The 16,891-nt window shown below is 36.5% G+C and overlaps 2 protein-coding genes across 2 annotated transcripts in view; one reads left to right on the forward strand and one right to left on the reverse strand.

Annotated features, from left to right (window-relative positions):
- The window catches only part of xpr1a (xenotropic and polytropic retrovirus receptor 1a), a 111,089-nt gene extending 104,803 nt beyond the window's left edge, over window positions 1-6,286 (reverse strand). The window contains exon 1 of the mRNA XM_049485783.1: window positions 5,976-6,286. Within this exon, the coding sequence (XP_049341740.1) occupies window positions 5,976-6,044 (69 nt within the window). The 5' untranslated portion in view covers window positions 6,045-6,286. The remainder of the gene's footprint in view (window positions 1-5,975) is intronic.
- A 3,246-nt stretch (window positions 6,287-9,532) lies between these two features.
- The window catches only part of acbd6 (acyl-CoA binding domain containing 6), a 56,035-nt gene continuing 48,676 nt past the window's right edge, over window positions 9,533-16,891 (forward strand). Inside the window, exons 1-3 of the mRNA XM_022670833.2 lie at window positions 9,533-9,824; window positions 10,957-11,021; window positions 11,626-11,722. Coding sequence (XP_022526554.1) covers window positions 9,684-9,824; window positions 10,957-11,021; window positions 11,626-11,722 — 303 coding nt within the window. The 5' untranslated portion in view covers window positions 9,533-9,683. The remainder of the gene's footprint in view (window positions 9,825-10,956; window positions 11,022-11,625; window positions 11,723-16,891) is intronic.

Consider the following 16,891-nt stretch of genomic DNA (forward strand, 5'->3'; position numbering starts at 1 on the left):
AAAAAATTCAGTTGCATGCAGATGGTAACATGAACAACAGATGTGACATTACAACATGACAGATTTTATACATAACGTTTACATAACATTTACATAACATATATGAGTGGGCGGAGTTAATCTGTTGAAAGCTTTTTTTCTCATATACAATTGTTTCGACTGGGGGAGTGAACAGTGTGATTAGAAACAAGTTTAATATTTACATTATATTTTTATCTCTAAACTTTCAGTAACATGAGGAAAACTCAGTTTTCCAGGATACAAACCCTGTCGCTGTCCAATGAAAAACAAGCATCTCAATTTTTGTGGATTTTTGAATTACTTTTGCTTTTTGGGACCAATAGAAATTCTTCCCAATCACCTGAAATAAACTCTTTTTACATTGACTTCCATTGAAAGCTAAGAAAATAGCAGTGTGTGAGGCAGGGTTCTGAGGTTGTCTGAACGTTCCTGACTAGATGTTTCTCCAACGTTGACTTTGCCTCACACCTCGTGTTGCTTTCTGCACCCACTACTGGATTTCACATATATATATAAGTGAATACAGGGGTTGGACAATGAAGGAGTGTGAAGGTTCAATTAGCAGGGTAAGAGCACAGTTATGGTATGTCACACATTATGGGTGACAAACCAGAGTTTAAAAGAGGACAAATTCTTGGTGCACGTCTTGCTGGCGCATCTGTGACCAAGACAGCGAGTCTTTGTGATGCATCAAGAGCCACGGTATCCAGGGTAACGTCAGCATACCACCAAGAAGGACGAACCACATCCAACAGGATTAACTGTGCATGCTGTAAGAGGAAGCTGTCTGAAAGGGATGTTCGGGTGGTAACCAGGATTGTATCCAAAAAACATAAAACCACGGCTGATCAAATCACGGCAGAATTCAATGTGCACCTCAACTCTCCTGTTTCCACCAGAACTGTCCGTCTGGAAAATAAATTATTGTGGTCTAAAACCAGGTGTTCCAGTTTCATTGTGCCACCCCTGTATTTATACGTTTTATTTCAATTTTTTCTCCCAATTTTAGGTAGGCCAATTGTTCCACCCATTCAGCTGCTACTCAGCTGTATATCCCCATCACTAGTGATGCCACAACACAAGTAGGGTGAAGACTAGCACATGCCTCCTCCGACACATGTGAAGACAGACTCCGCCTCTTTTCAAACTGTTGCTGATGCAGCCTCACAGCGTGAATGTAGGAAAGTGCAGCGACTCGGTTCTGATATATCAGCTCACAAACGCCTTGTGCTCATTGACATCACCCTTGGAGTGGTGAGGGGAAAGAGCACCATCTACCCACCCAGAGAGAGCAAGGCCAATTGCGCTCTCTCAGGGCTCTGGCAGCTGATGACAAGCTGCATGACCAGAATTCGAACCTGCAATCTCCCTATCATAGTGGCAGTGCTTTAGACCGCTGGACCACTTGGCACACCTTTATCAATGCTTAAGGAACACTGACCCAGCTGCACAGTTCATTGCAGTGAGAGTAATTAGCCCTGGATATAATTTAGTATATTTTGAATGAAAGTCACTGTACTCAGTATGGGAGAGTGTTTGGGAATCTTAGGCTTGTGTTACAGTTCTGATGGTCAGTGTGAGAATCTCAGGCGTCTGTTACGGTTCTGATGGTCAGTGTGAGAATCTCAGGCATCTGTTACAGTTCTGATGATCAGTGTGAGAATCTCAGGCTTGTGTTACAATTCTGATGGTCAGAGTGAGAATCTCAGGCATGTGTTACGACTCTGATGGTCAGTGTCAGAATCTCAGGTGCCTGTTTTTTGGTTTTGATGGTCAGTGGGAGAATCTCAGGTGTCTGTTTTACGGTTCTGATGGTCAGTGTGAGAATTTTAGGTGCCTGTTACGGTTCTGATGGTCAGTGTGAGAATCTTAGGCTTCTGTTACGGTTCTGATGGTCAGTGTCAGAATCTCAGGTGCCTGTTTTATGGTTTTGATGGTCAGTGTGAGAATCTTAGGCGTGTGTTACGGTTCTGATGGTCAGTGTGAGAATCTCAGGCTTCTGTTACGGTTCTGATGGTCAGTGTCAGAATCTCAGGTGCCTGTTTTATGGTTTTGATGGTCAGTGTGAGAATCTTAGGCGTGTGTTACGGTTCTGATGGTCAGTGTGAGAATCTCAGGAGTCTGTTTTATGGTTTTGATGGTCAGTGTGAGAATTTTAGGTGCCTGTTACGGTTCTGATGGTCAGTGTGAGAATTTTAGGTGTCTGTTACGGTTCTGATGGTCAGTGTGAGAACCTCAAGCTTCTGTTACGGTTCTGATGGTCAGTGTGAGAATCTCAGGAGTCTGTTTTACGGTTCTGATGGTCAGTGTGAGAATCTCAGGAGTCTGTTTTATTGTTTTCATGGTCAGTGTGAGAATATCAGGAGTCTGTTTGATGGTCAGTGTGAGAATCTAAGGTGTGTGTTACGGTTCTGATGGTCAGTGTGAGAATCTCTGGAGTCTGTTACGGTTCTGATGGAGAGTGTAAGAATTTTATGAGTCTGTTACGATTCTGATGCTCAGTGTGAGAATCTCAAGCTTCTGTTACGGTTCTGATGGTCAGTGTGTGTTTACACCAACAGCACACACCCAATTATCAATTCAGGAATCCAGACAAAGGGTTTACTGCTTTCTCTCTCTCTCTCTCTCTCTCTCTCTCTCTCTCTCTCTCTCTCTGTCTCTCTCTCACACACACACACACACACACACAACAGTTCACACTCATACACTCTGATTAGTCATTCATTGCTTTAGGGTCTGATCAATAATCTCACAGTAGGAACAGAAGCTGCTTAACGCCAAAGAACAATTACCCACCAAATCACCATCTAAAGAACAAACGAGCGGAACCGGGAGGGTTCCCTGCTATAGAACCTTCAGACAGTAACACACTGATAAACATATCTCACAACACATTCACGGAATTATATATATGTATATATAATATATACATATTTAACATGTAAAATAGATAAAATTTGATTTTTTTATTCAGAAAAACACAATTTATTTGTATGGCTTTTGTTGTTTATTGTGTTGATATGTTATTAAAACACTGTTACAATATTTTTTCTAATATAACAAATATTTGAACAGCCAAAAAACAAGACTATATAAATAAATGAGCGTGGGGGAGTGATACTGGAGTGCGACAGATTCCAGCCGGAGCGGCTCGGAGCGCTCAGCGCTTCTCTTTGTTCATAATTCATAAAGCCAGAGACTCTTATGCGGCTGAAGGACTCGTCTGAACCCAGAAAATACAGCGTGTTATTAAAATACACAACATTTTTAGCTATTTTGTCTTTAAAAGTTTTTTTTAAATGCAAAGAAATATGTGATTTGCACACTTTAAGACTGAATAAATAGAAAAACCAAACAAAACTAATAATTTAAGCATGTTTTTCTATTTACTTAACCATGTTTTACTTTAACTGTGTAGGTGGTATATATGTATATATGTATTTTGTATTTTTTTGGCACCTTCTACATTTATTTTAGAAGATATAAAAATAATTTAGCAAAGCGGAAATGTGCGTATGTATATATATATATATATATATATATATATATATATATATATATATATAGCTTTGTTTCTCTATTTATATATATATATATATATATATAGCCTTTAATCCTTTAATCTTAAAAAAAGTAGTGTTTTTGTTATTTATATATTTTATACTGTTTAATATAGATATAAATTCATGACTCAAACTAATTAAATAGAGATTTTAAAAATTATACGTATTACATGAATTTTCTCCACTTACTGAAGCATGCTTCTCTATAATAACATTATGTTTCAATTATAACAAAGCACATAAGTAATATATGAGGGATATATCTTTTCTGAATGATATAGAAATTAATAAATAAAGAAAAAAATATTGTAAAAGCTTAATATAAAGAAACAAAAATATTTTAAATTCAATTCTAAAAGTAAATATAGAACAATTTATAAACTTGAAAAATAAAAATTGAATTTTCTAGTCAAATTTTCTAGCCGTCCCTGAATCTACAGGCTGTAATCAGTGTGTGTGTGTGTGTGTGTGTGTGTTCATATATAAGACAAATGAATTCAGTGTGGAGGGGAATTCTGACAGATGGGTGCTGGTTCTGTCCCACTGGGAGCGTGAGAGATAAAGACTGATTTAGGAGGAGGTCCGGGGCCGAACAAGGCGAAGACAAAGAGCCGCATGATCCCACACACACTCACACACACACGCACACACACACACACACACACACACACACACACACACACACACACACACACAAACACTTCCAGTGACCACCATTGACATGTATAAGAATGATAGCTTGGCCGGGGGGTGGGTTGGGGGAGTGTGGACGAGCGTTTATACAGGTTAATCACTTGTTATTGCAAAAGCCCATTATGTTTTACATCTGCACCAGAACTATCCCTCACCATGCTTAGTTCTACTGAAGATCAAAGAGCTACTTCTGATTCTCCATCACTCATGACAAGAAGAACATCAGGATCACCAAGAATAATCCAAAATAAATAAAAAAAAATCCAGAATGAATCAGAATAATCCATTACAAATAAAACAACCCAGAATTTATCTGACGAATACACAATATTTCAGAAATAATGCAAAATATATCATAAATAATTAATGAGAATAATCTAATAAATCTAAATCTAAATAATCCACCACAAAATAAACCCGACTAAGTAAGAACAATTAAGAGGCACCTGCAAACAGTCCGAATATATCAAGAGAAATCAAAATAATCTGGAAAAAAAGAAAAGAAATAATCTAAGGCAGGCAAAATAAACCCAGAAAACAACTAAGGAAAAGTCAAAACTGACATGAAAGCCACATAGTATGCAAAATTCACACAAAGATGTGTTAAAATATGTCAAATTAAGACAGCATATGTCCAAGCAAGTCAGTTTAAAACAGGGTGAAGCTAAAAAAATGTCAGTATAATCCAGAATAAAACAAAACATGACTCTTATAAATTAAAATATTATTACTTAGTTTTGATAATAATGCTATGCAATATTAAAACTGGAATGATCTGAAATAAATCAGACTATTGCCCATCATCTGGAATAAATCTGAACAGGTTGGGATAAATCTGAACAGGTTGGAATCCATCTGAACAGGTTGGAATAATCTGGAATACATCTGAACAGGTTGGAATAATCTGGAATAAATCTGAACAGGTTGGAATATCCTATAATAAATCTGAACAGTTTGGAATAATCTGGAATAAATCTGAACAGGTTGGAATAATCTGGAATAAATCTGAACAGGTTGCAATAATCTGGAATAAATCTGAACAGGTCGGAATAATCTTTAATAAATCGAAACAGGTTGGAATAAGCAGGAATATATATGAACACGCTGAAATAATCAGGAATAAATCTAAACAGATCGGAATAATCTGGAATAAAATTGAACAGGCTGAAATAATCTGGAATAAATCTAAACAGGTGGGAATAATCTGGAATAAAATTGCACAGGCCAAAATAATCTACAATAAATCTGAACATGGCAAAATATTCCAGAATAAATCTGAACAGGTTGGAATAATCTGGAATAAATATGAACAGGGCAGAATAATCCCAGAATCAATATGAACAGGTTGGAATAATCTGGAATACATCTGAACAGGTTGGAATAATCTGGAATAAATCTGAACAGATTGAATAATCTGGAATAAATTTGAACAGAACAGAATAATCTGGAAAAAAATCTGAACAGAACAGAATAATCTGGAATAAATTTAAACAGAACAGAATAATCTGGAATAAATCTGAACAGGACAGAATAATCTGGAATAAATCTAAACAGGTTGGAAAACTGACTTTAATTCAAGAATAATTCAGGTCCAAAGTTCACGGTCATGCTGTTACACTTTATACACTCTCTGACCTCACTGACCCCTGAGTGTGTGTGAGTGTGTGTGAGTGAGTGTGTGTGAGTGTGTGTGTGTACCTCATACTGGATGTACTGTTTCCTCCACTCGGGGGTGATGTGGGCTGAAAGGTGCTCAGCGAACTTCATCCTGAAGATCCGATCACTCCCTCACCCCCCGCACACTCTCTCACCCCTCAACACACTCCACACACACTAAAGCTCCGGGATAATCTCTGCCGTGTGTTTGTCCGCGCGCTTATCACGCTGTCAGAGGCATATCCGCGAGCCCGAGTAAACAAACTCAGTCCGAGAGAAAGAGAGAGAGGGAGAGTTACACAGACTGAAAGAGAGAGAGTCTGACTGAAGAACTGCGACTGAATCTGCTGTAACCCACTCACTGCCCCGCCCTCCTCAACAGGCCCCGCCCCCTCTCTCATTCTGCCCCTCCCTCCTCCCCTGCGGCGTACACCGGCCTGCGTCATGACGCACAGACGCGCTGCCGTTTATTTAAATTTAACATAGCACCAAATATAGCAAAAAATAAATAAATACAGATAAAAAATAAAAATAAATAAAATAAAATAATAATAATAATATGTTAAAATGTTACAGCTACTTCATAACATGAAAAAATAATTAATTAAATATTCTACAACTATTACAAATTACTACTATTAATTTAAAAAATAAAAAAATAAAACTACTACTATACAGTGAACTTGCCTACATTATTAGTATTGAATTTTAAAAAAGGTTGATTTAATTACTATTACTACTAAAATATTAATAACAGTTTAATACATATGTTGTATTTCACAGATTTCACAGCTGAGGCTGTCACAAAGCACGCATAGGAAAAATTATAATATACCAAAAATTAATAACAAGGACAACAATAATAAAGAAAATAAAAAAAACAATTCATAATTGATTAAACCATCAACTACTCAATTACTATGACTATTACAACCTTACACATATACTACTACAACTACTACTACTACTTCTATTACAACAGCTACAACTAAAACCATAACAACTACTATTACAACTACTACTTCTACTACTATTGCTACTACTGCTACTACTATTGCTAATTATATTACTACACCTACTACTGCTGCAACAACTACAAATACTACTAGCACTACAGCAGCCTGGTTCATTCTGAGAACTCTTTTTTATGCCACTGATAAAAATGGTAAACATATAATGATACAATTAATTCAAATAGCAATTAACTTGTAATTATTGGCATACATATTTGTACACTGTAATTAAAACAAATATCGTAATAAGTAGGTGCTTAAAAATTGTAAGTAAATAAGACATAAGCAAAATTATTTAATTTATGTTAATAGGCTCTCATGCCTAAAAAGGATGCTGAGGTTAGCAAAACCATTGAAGTCATGTGGATATATTATATAATAATGGGATGAGTTATATTTGTGAGAGTGTGAGACAATCCAGTAGCAACATCAGTCTCCATCATTAGTCAGACAGGACCGGATAAAATCAGCCGAACCTGAAATCCTTGAAAGAGTAACACTCAGTATCTACAATGAATTATTCAGAAGTTATTCAGTATGAAATATGTCTTTAATTTATTTATTAACACGCTCCTGAAAGCACTGTGTTAAACATAGGGATAAAAGAAAGGTTGGAAAATAGTCGTGTGAGTTTTTTCCTCTGAAGAAGCAAACAGTCAGCACTCTGTGTGTGTAAAACGCACGGACACAGCGCCACCCTGCGGGCTCAGCCAGTAATGCAACTTTATTATTCAACATAAATAAACACTGTACTAATTTATGGGCAAACAAAATATTAAATATAATTAATGTTTTTCTTGTGGTAATTAAAGTAAACAAAACAAGCAGCAAAAAAGCAGCAAATGTTGTTCAGCACCTCCAGGAACACCTTTAAGACACTGAGAAAACTATTCCAGGTAGTTTTCACCTAGAGTGTGCAGATCTGTACTCAAAGATAAATGTGATGCTTAAAATAATCTAAAATATAAAACATAATTTGGTTTGTTTAACACTTTTTAATTCACAAAAACTGAACTGTATAACTTTATAATGTAAAACATCACTATTTTTAAATAACTACAATTAAAAATAATTCATCCTTTATTTTATAAAATTCCAAACTATGTAAATCTTGGGAACATAAAAATAAAGCTCGGCTTTGATTGGTTAGAAGCTCGTCCCAGAATGACGCATACAGGTAAAAATGCATAAAATGCTTTCTTTATATGACAGAGTTTAAACAAACAAACAAACAAACAAACAAAATAGATAGACATTAGAAGATATTAGATATTAGAATAACAGATAATTGAAGAAAAAAATAGAAAAATAAAGCTCGCCCCTGATTGGTCAGAAGCTCGTGGTCTTCGAGAGCTTGCTCCTCTCTGATTGGCCCAGGTCATGCTCGCTGCGAAACAGCACGCGCTGTGTTTAATAAAACTCAGATTTAAGTTATCCAGAGAATCAGTAAAGCCGGATTAATCAGACCGAACTCGAACTCTGTATTCATTCTGTAATCCCGCTCCACCGTTCAGTCCGGGTCAATCCGGAGCATTTACAGCGCCGGACCTGCCCGGACCAATAGGAACCCACTTTTATTTACGCCTGTTTTCCGCCATCTGCAAATCCTGACCTCTTACTGAGTGGCTACTTCGAATAAAATATATATTATAATAACATTAATTACAATATTAAACAAACAACATTAAAATATATATTTTTGTTGGTTTAAGTAGTTATAGATGTTACAGTAAACAATGCAACATAGAGTAAATTATATAATAATTATACTACTACTTACTACTTATTATTTTAATGCTGGTGTGTAAAACAACCAACATAACGTAAAATAAATAAATATGATTAATCCATTTTTTCTGTATATAATTCTATTAATCTCAAAATGGGTTACATAATTATAGAAATAGATTATAACTCAGCATATTTACATTCACTAAATTACATAAAATAAAAAACAGCTCAAATTGATATCATAACAACCACAATCCTATAAATAATCGTGAGTAAAATGCAGAGAAAATAGCGAATAATGAATCAGAAAATACATTAAATAATTCTGTAAATTGTGCAGCAACGTTTCTATTAAAATTAGCACTCTAATACATATTTATTAGGTAACGCATCAAACATCTAATAAATAAATATGATAAACAATCCTTTTTTTATTTTCTTTAAATTGTCCTATTAATCCTATGTTGATGTCAATATGAATAATTCATGACAATTTCTGATATATTTAGTGTAATAGATTATAACTAAGCATAAAGTTTAGTAAACACAAATAAAAATCCAGCCCACAGTTCACACCATAATCACACAATACTGTAAATAATCGAGTATAATGCAGACACAAATCCAGATAATGATTAATTATAAAATACTAAATAATACTAAATAACCCTTTCAAAGGAGCATTAAATAATAAAATACAAACTACATTTGAATGATTCGTGAACTATGTATAGTTCAGTAAATAATGGAGTCAAAATGTTAGTTCTGCAGATTTTACAGTGAACCAGCCAATCAGAACACAGCGGGGCACAATACGGGTGGGGATCTGAGGAGGCCCCGCCCCCGTGACCCGGATGTTGTGTGTGTGAGCGGTGTGTGTGAAGCTGAATGCTGTAGATCAGCAGGTTTATCCCGCAGCGTCGCTGTTTTTACTGTTATTAATAATAATAATTCGCGTATTAGTGCTGCTCCTCTCTGTATCATTACTCTTATTAATAATCCCGCCATGGCCTCGCGCTCGTCCTCGCCGGACTCTGACGGTTCGGAGCTTCAGGAGGAATTCGAGAGTGCAGCGGACCGGGTCAGAGAACTGGTCCAAACAGCACCCAGAGACAAGCTGCTCTACCTGTACGCCAGGTACAAACAGGTGAGAGGAGGGGGAGGGGCTTCTGATTATCCTCATATTAACAACCACATCTGGACACTTTAATAGAAACGTCCCTACCGTGTGCTTACACTTACTGGCCACTTTATTAGAAACACCTATCTGCTTTTACTGACTGGCCACTGTATTAGAAACACCTACTTACTATCTTGTGCTTCCACTCACTGGCCACTTTATGAGAAACACCTACTTACTATCTTGTGCTTCCACTCACTGGCCACTTTATTAGAAACATCTACTTATTACCCTGTGCCTCCACTCACTGGCCACTTTATTAGAAACACCTACTTATTACCTTGTGCTTTCACTTACTGACCCATTTATTAAAAACACCTACTGTACCTTGTGCACCTCTGTGGCCACTTTATTAGAAACACCTACCTGCTTCCACTGACTGGCCACTTTATTAGAAACACCTACTTACTTTTAATGACTGGCCACTTTATTAGAAACACCTACCGGCTCCCACTGACTGGCCACTTTATTAGAAACACCTACTTGCTTTCACTCACTGGCCATTTTATTAGAAAACACCTACCTGCTTCCACTGACTGGCCACTTTATTAGAAACAACTACTTATTTTCAATGACTGGCCACTTTATTAGAAACACCTACTTGCTTCCCCTTACTAGCCACTTTACTAGAAACACCTGCTTGCTTTCACTGACTGGCCACTTTATTAGAAACACCTGCTTGCTTCCACTGACTGGCCACTTTATTAGAAACACGTACCTGCTTCCACTGACTGGCCACTTTACTAGAAACACCTACTTGCTTTCACTTACTGGCCACTTTACTAGAAACACCTACTTGCTTCCACTGACTGGCCACTTTATTAGAAACACCTACTTGCTTTCACTCACTGGCCATTTTTATTAGAAACACCTACTTATTACCTTGTGCCTCCACTCACTGGCCACTTTATAAGACACCCACCTGCTTCCACTCACTGGCCACTTTATTAGAAACACCTACCTGCTTTCACTCACTGGCCATTTTTGTTAGAAACAGTGTATTTCTACTGTAATAACATTTAATAAGAGTAGTACGCTGTAATATAATGCTGTATAATGTTTATTTGTTCTTATAATGTTTATGCTGTTTATTCACCAGGCTAAAGTTGGAAAGTGTGACACACCCAAACCAGGATTCTTCGATTTCGAGGGTCAGAGAAAATGGTGAGTCTCAGCATGTTTACAGACAGTTGATTTAGACAGATAATAATAAATAAATAAACTGCATTACCCTTGTGGTATATTTAGTCACAGTTAATAACATGTTTAATATCTGTCAAGTTTTCTTTGTATTTGCATTTAACTAAATTATACATTAGAAGCATTAAAGAAAAACAGAGATTGTGAGGTGAAGGCGTGTGTTGTGCTGTTATATGAGTCGATCATACACAGCAGTGCTGCTGTAGGTTTTAAACGACTCACCACCCAAATAATAATAATAATAATAATAATAATAATAATAATAATAGCTGCTCTGAGTTGTTTTTCTCTCCTGTGGGGTCTTGAGTATTATGGAACAGGATAAAAGGAGGATAATAATAATAAAGTATGCAGAGAACAGATACAGATCTACAGTCTGTAATTTTAGAACTACACAGTGTCCTATACAGTCAAATGAATAATGTGTATAAAAACTAGTCATCATTTTATGATGTTATTGATCAGTGTGTATATAACTGTTACATCAGAACACAGATTATTTTTGGTCCTCTGTATGATATTATAATGCTAAGAGGTGTGTGTGTGTGTATGTGTGTGTGTTCTGCAGGACGGCGTGGAAGGATCTGGGGGATATGAGTAAAGAACAGGCTATGCAAGAATATGTGTCGTGTGTAAATGAGCTGGATCCAGAAGGGAGCGCTAAGGTACTTTTAAACCCCGCCCTTTCATACAGCACCACTCACACACCTGTCCTGCTCTTAAATGTTGTATATTTTGATAAAAGGAAATAATTTCAGTTGCTGCAGTCAGTATTGACTGCATGTGACCAGCAGATGGCAGTGTCTGACTGTTAGAATCCCTAAGCAACGTTTCCCTTCATTCAGCAAATGTTTTTTTTTTTTTTGATGACCTATGTTCAACACTATTATTAAAAATCAAATAACAGGTGTATTCAGTGGGATCAGTTCTATAAAATGTGTAAATTCCAGTAAGATCATTATTGAACTAAGGGAACTAAATGCTTTTGTATTACCAGTGCTGAACTTTCAAACCTGTTCAGACCTGTGTAGACCTCTGAACTAAACCAAATCATGTTGAATCAGTACTGAACTGACGTCAACTGAATCATTTTGGATCCGTGCTGGATTGAAATTAACTGAATTATATCCAGTAGGATTACTGCTAAACTGAGGAGGATTGAATCATTGCACCGAAGTGAGCTGTATCATTTTGGATCAGCATTAAATTGAATCATATCCAGTAGGATCGGTGCTGAACTTTTAAACCTGTTCAGACCTGTTTAGACCTCTGAACTGAAACAGATCATGTTGGATCAGTATTAAAGTGAAGGTGAACTGAATTGTATCTAGTAGTATCAGATCTAAATTGAAGAGAACTTAATCGTATCATGTAGGATCAGTACTAAACTGAACTGTATCAGTATTGAACTGAAGTAAACTGAATCATTTTAAATCAGTACTGAACTAAAGTGGACTGATTTTGAATGATGATCTGATCTGATCTGAGTCTTGTTGGATCAGCTGAATCGTATGAAACTGAATCTGAATCAAGTCAGACCAGTATTAAACTGAAGTGAACTGAATCAAATTCCAAAGGATCAGCACTAATCTGCACTAATTTAAAATAAATTGTCTCGATTCCAGTAGGATTAATATTAAAATGAAATGAACAGAATATTTTTGAATCAGTACTGGACTGTAGAAAACTGAATAGTGTCAAATCAGTATAGACCTGAAGTAAACTGTTTTTTGTTGGTTCAGTATTAACTTATAGTGAACTGAATCATGTCAGATCAGTATTAAACTGAAGTGAACTAAAGCTTTTTGGATCAGTATTAAACTGAAGTGAACTGAACCTTTTTGAATCAGTATTGAACTGAAGTGAACTGAACCTTTTTGGATCAGTATTATACTGAAGTGAACTAAATCTTTTTGGATCAGTATTAAACTGAAGTGAACTGAACCTTTTTGGATCAGTATTAAACTGAAGTGAACTGAACCTTTTTGAATCAGTATTGAACTGAAGTGAACTGAACCTTTTTGGATCAGTATTAAACTGAAGTGAACTAAATCTTTTTGGATCAGTATTAAACTGAAGTGAACGGAACCTTTTTGGATCAGTACTGAACTAAAGTGAACTAAATGTTTTTGGATCAGTATTAAACTGAAGTGAACTGAATCTTTTTGGATCAGTACTGAACTAAAGTGAACTAAATGTTTTTGGATCAGTATTAAACTGAAGTGAACTGAATCTTTTTGGATCAGTATTGAATTGAAGTGAACTAAAGCTTTTTGGATTAGTATTAAACTGAAGTGAACTGAATCTTTTTGGATCAGTATTGAATTGAAGTGAACTAAAGCTTTTTGGATTAGTATTAAACTGAAGTGAACTGAATCTTGTTGCATTAGTATTAAATTGAAGTGAACTGAACCTTTTTGGATCCGTATTAAACTGAGGTGAACTAAATCTTTTTGGATCAGTATTGAACTGAAGTGAACTGAATCTTTTTGGATCAGTATGAGCTGAAGTGAATTGAATCTTCTTGTATATGGCAAATTGTTTACCATGTATTAAACAACTTTATCATAAAATAACAACCCTAGCTTGTCTTAGCGTCCTTCTGTTTGAAGAAAGGGGAGGAAAAATATATCTAGTTTTAGATATGGTGGTTTTTAAAAGCGTGGAGCTGCTGTGTTTCTGCAGTGATGTGTTTTGCTTCTGTCTGATGAAAAACTGAAAGCTTTATGGCCAGGCTGTCACACAGTGTCAAAACTCAGTCAGAACTGCGTAATGGAGTCAGTCCAGCTGCTGCTTCAGCAGAACCGCAACCCCCCCAATCAAACCCCCACAGCCTTTTGTGTGTTTAGCTAAAAACCCCAGAACTGATTCAGCCATTAGAGAGAGAGAGAGAGAGAGCTCTTTGCTCGCCCACCTTTCTCTCCCTACTTGTTCACTCTTTTCTCTCTCGTTCTCTCTCTGTCAGAGCTTATTTAGTCTGTCTGTTCATCTAACAGTGCTCACCGAGTGATCATTTTAGTGCGTTTTAACAAAAGACAGATGCTGTCTTTACACCAGAGAGAGAGAGAGAGAAAAGAAAAGAAAGATAGGAAAAATTAAAGAAAGCAAAAGAGAATAAAAATGAAAAAAGAGAGAAATCGAGGAGAAGGAGGTGAGAGAAAACAGCAAAATAAGGAAATAAAAAAACGAGTTGGCTGAAAATGCCATATATATATTTATAAATATATATATATATATATATATATATATATATACAGTCATATGAAAAAGTTTGGGCACCCCTATTAATCTTAATACTTTTTAGTTCTAAATATTTAGATGTTTGCAACAGACATTTCAGTTTGATATATCTAATAACTGATGGACACAGTAATATTTCAGGATTTAAATGAGGTTTATTGTACTAACAGAAAATGTGCAATATGCATTAAACCAAAATTTGACCGGTGCAAAAGTATGGGCACCCTTATCATTTTATTGATTTGAATACTCCTAACTACTTTTTACTGACTTACTGAAGCACAAAATTGGTTTGGTAACCTCATTGAGCTTTGAGCTTCATAGCCAGGTGTATCCAATCATGAGAAAAGCTATTTAAGGTGGCCAATTGCAAGTTGTTCTCCTATTTGAATCTCCTCTGAAGAGTGGCATCATGAGCTCATCAAAACAACTCTCAAATGATCTAAAAATAAAGATTGTTCAACATAGTTGTTCAGGGGAAGGATACATAAAGTTGTCTCAGAGATTTAACCTGTCAGTTTCCACTGTGAGGAACATAGTAAGGAAATGGACGACCACAGGGACAGCTCGGTCAACAATACAGCGCACTTTGCACAAGGAGAAGCTGTATGGGAGAGTGATGCGAAAGAAGCCATTTCTGCAAGCACGCCACAAACAGAGTCGCCTGAGGTGTGCAAAAGCAAAAGAGGTACAAAAGTACACCTCAGGCGACTCTGTTTGTGGCGTGCTTGCAGAAATGGCTTCTTTCGCATCACTCTCCCATACAGCTTCTCCTTTGCAAAGTGCCCTGTTGTAGTTTTGTAATAGCTTTTTGTTTGAAGACATGAATATATATGTATGATATTTAATATATCTAGTGCTGAAAAAGGTAAAAAAAAAAATAAAGAAAAAAAATATTTTTTTTATTTTATTTTAGTGCATCCCTAAAAGAGAGAGACTCAGATAAAGAAAAGAGAGATAAAGAGAGTTGGAAACAGACAGGACTAAAAGACCAAGAGAAAAGGCAGAGCAAGCCTGTCACGATAAGATGTTTTTGTGGACGATATATTGTCCCAGAAATTATTGCGATACCCAATATTTTTGTATTTTTGAGACTATTAATAATGAACACAACAGACGATATTACGATCATCAAAACTTATAGAGGTCATGTTTATTTACTGTGCGATAAATTGATATTGCAATTATTGTGACAGACCTAGGGAATATAGAGAGAGAGAGAGAGAGAGAAAGAGAGAGATGGAGAGATAAAAGGAGAGTGAAAAGAATAGCGACGCTTAAATACACTATCAATCAGACAGAGTGAGAGAGTGACAGGGCGGTAGAGAAAGAGAGAGAGAGAGAGATAATGGGCGAGATGTGTGCCGTTTCTATTGTTGGCTCAGCTGCCGCTGCAGAAGAAAGAAAGAAAGAAAAAGAAAGAATGGAAATGCATGGAAAGAATGAAAGAAAGGAAATGCATCAGCAGCCGTGTGTGTGTGTGTGTGTTTTAATAAAAAGGAGCACAGCTTGGTAAACTGCACATAAAGGGTTTTTATACTCACTGCTGCAGCTGGACGCTTTTAGGAGAAGTGGGCGGGGCAAGACAAGGTGGGCGGAGCTGAAAGCAATGGTTTGATTGTTTACACTGACTCTTGGTCCATCACTACACCTTTACCTATCCTAAAAGGTATATTTCTAGCCATTTAATTCATTACCCATATCCCAGCATGCACTGTTGCCCGGTCTGCTATTCCTCTATATATCCGAAATATATTGTTAATTATACAGTCCTCTCCAAAAGTATTGAAAAAGTGAGGACAATCACTTTGTTTCTGCTGTAGACTAAAATCATTTGGGTTTGACATAAAAAAATGAATAAAATTAACTTTTTTCAATCTTTTTGAGGTATTAACATCTGTGTTTTTCCTCTCGTATACCACAGTATATTAGTAATTCACTTTGTGCATTCTTGTGCATTATGTAAGTAGGGCTGCGTGATATTGGAAGAAATTTACGTTGCAAATGTATTTTTTTTTCGGTGATATATGTCGCAATAATAAACAATTCACGGCCCATGATGTCACCAGCCCCGTCCCCACCCCAACGCTGTCTCACATTTGGGCCAATCAAAAGCTGAGTCAGCGTCGGGCACAGTAACCGGAAAAGAGCAAAAAAGAGCATTTTCTGGGATTAAAAGCGTGAATTCAGCTGTAACTGGAAATATCTGCTCAAAGCTGTGCTGAACTGAGGTGCACAGCTTTCGATACGTGTGTTTACAAGCGTGTTCATGTGTTCAGCCATGTGAATAGAGTCCATGTGGTTACCTCGCGTTTACTCTTGACCCCCCCTCACTTCTCGCTTCCCCTCCCTCTTGTGCATCTCAGGCAGCAGCAGCCTGTCACTCACACAGACACAGAGACAGCGCTGTGTATCTACTACTTGTGTCAAGAATCAAAACATTGCAATATAACGTGTTTGATTCAATTGCCCTAAGTGACATTGAACGTCCTGTGATGTCAATTGCACGATTGAACATGCACACATCACAAAGACTTATATCATGCAGCTTTATATAAAAGTAATGCAAAGATACACACTTGTTTAATTGAATC

Source organism: Astyanax mexicanus, chromosome 12, assembly GCF_023375975.1.
Source record: "Astyanax mexicanus isolate ESR-SI-001 chromosome 12, AstMex3_surface, whole genome shotgun sequence".
Lineage (NCBI taxonomy): Eukaryota > Metazoa > Chordata > Actinopteri > Characiformes > Acestrorhamphidae > Astyanax > Astyanax mexicanus.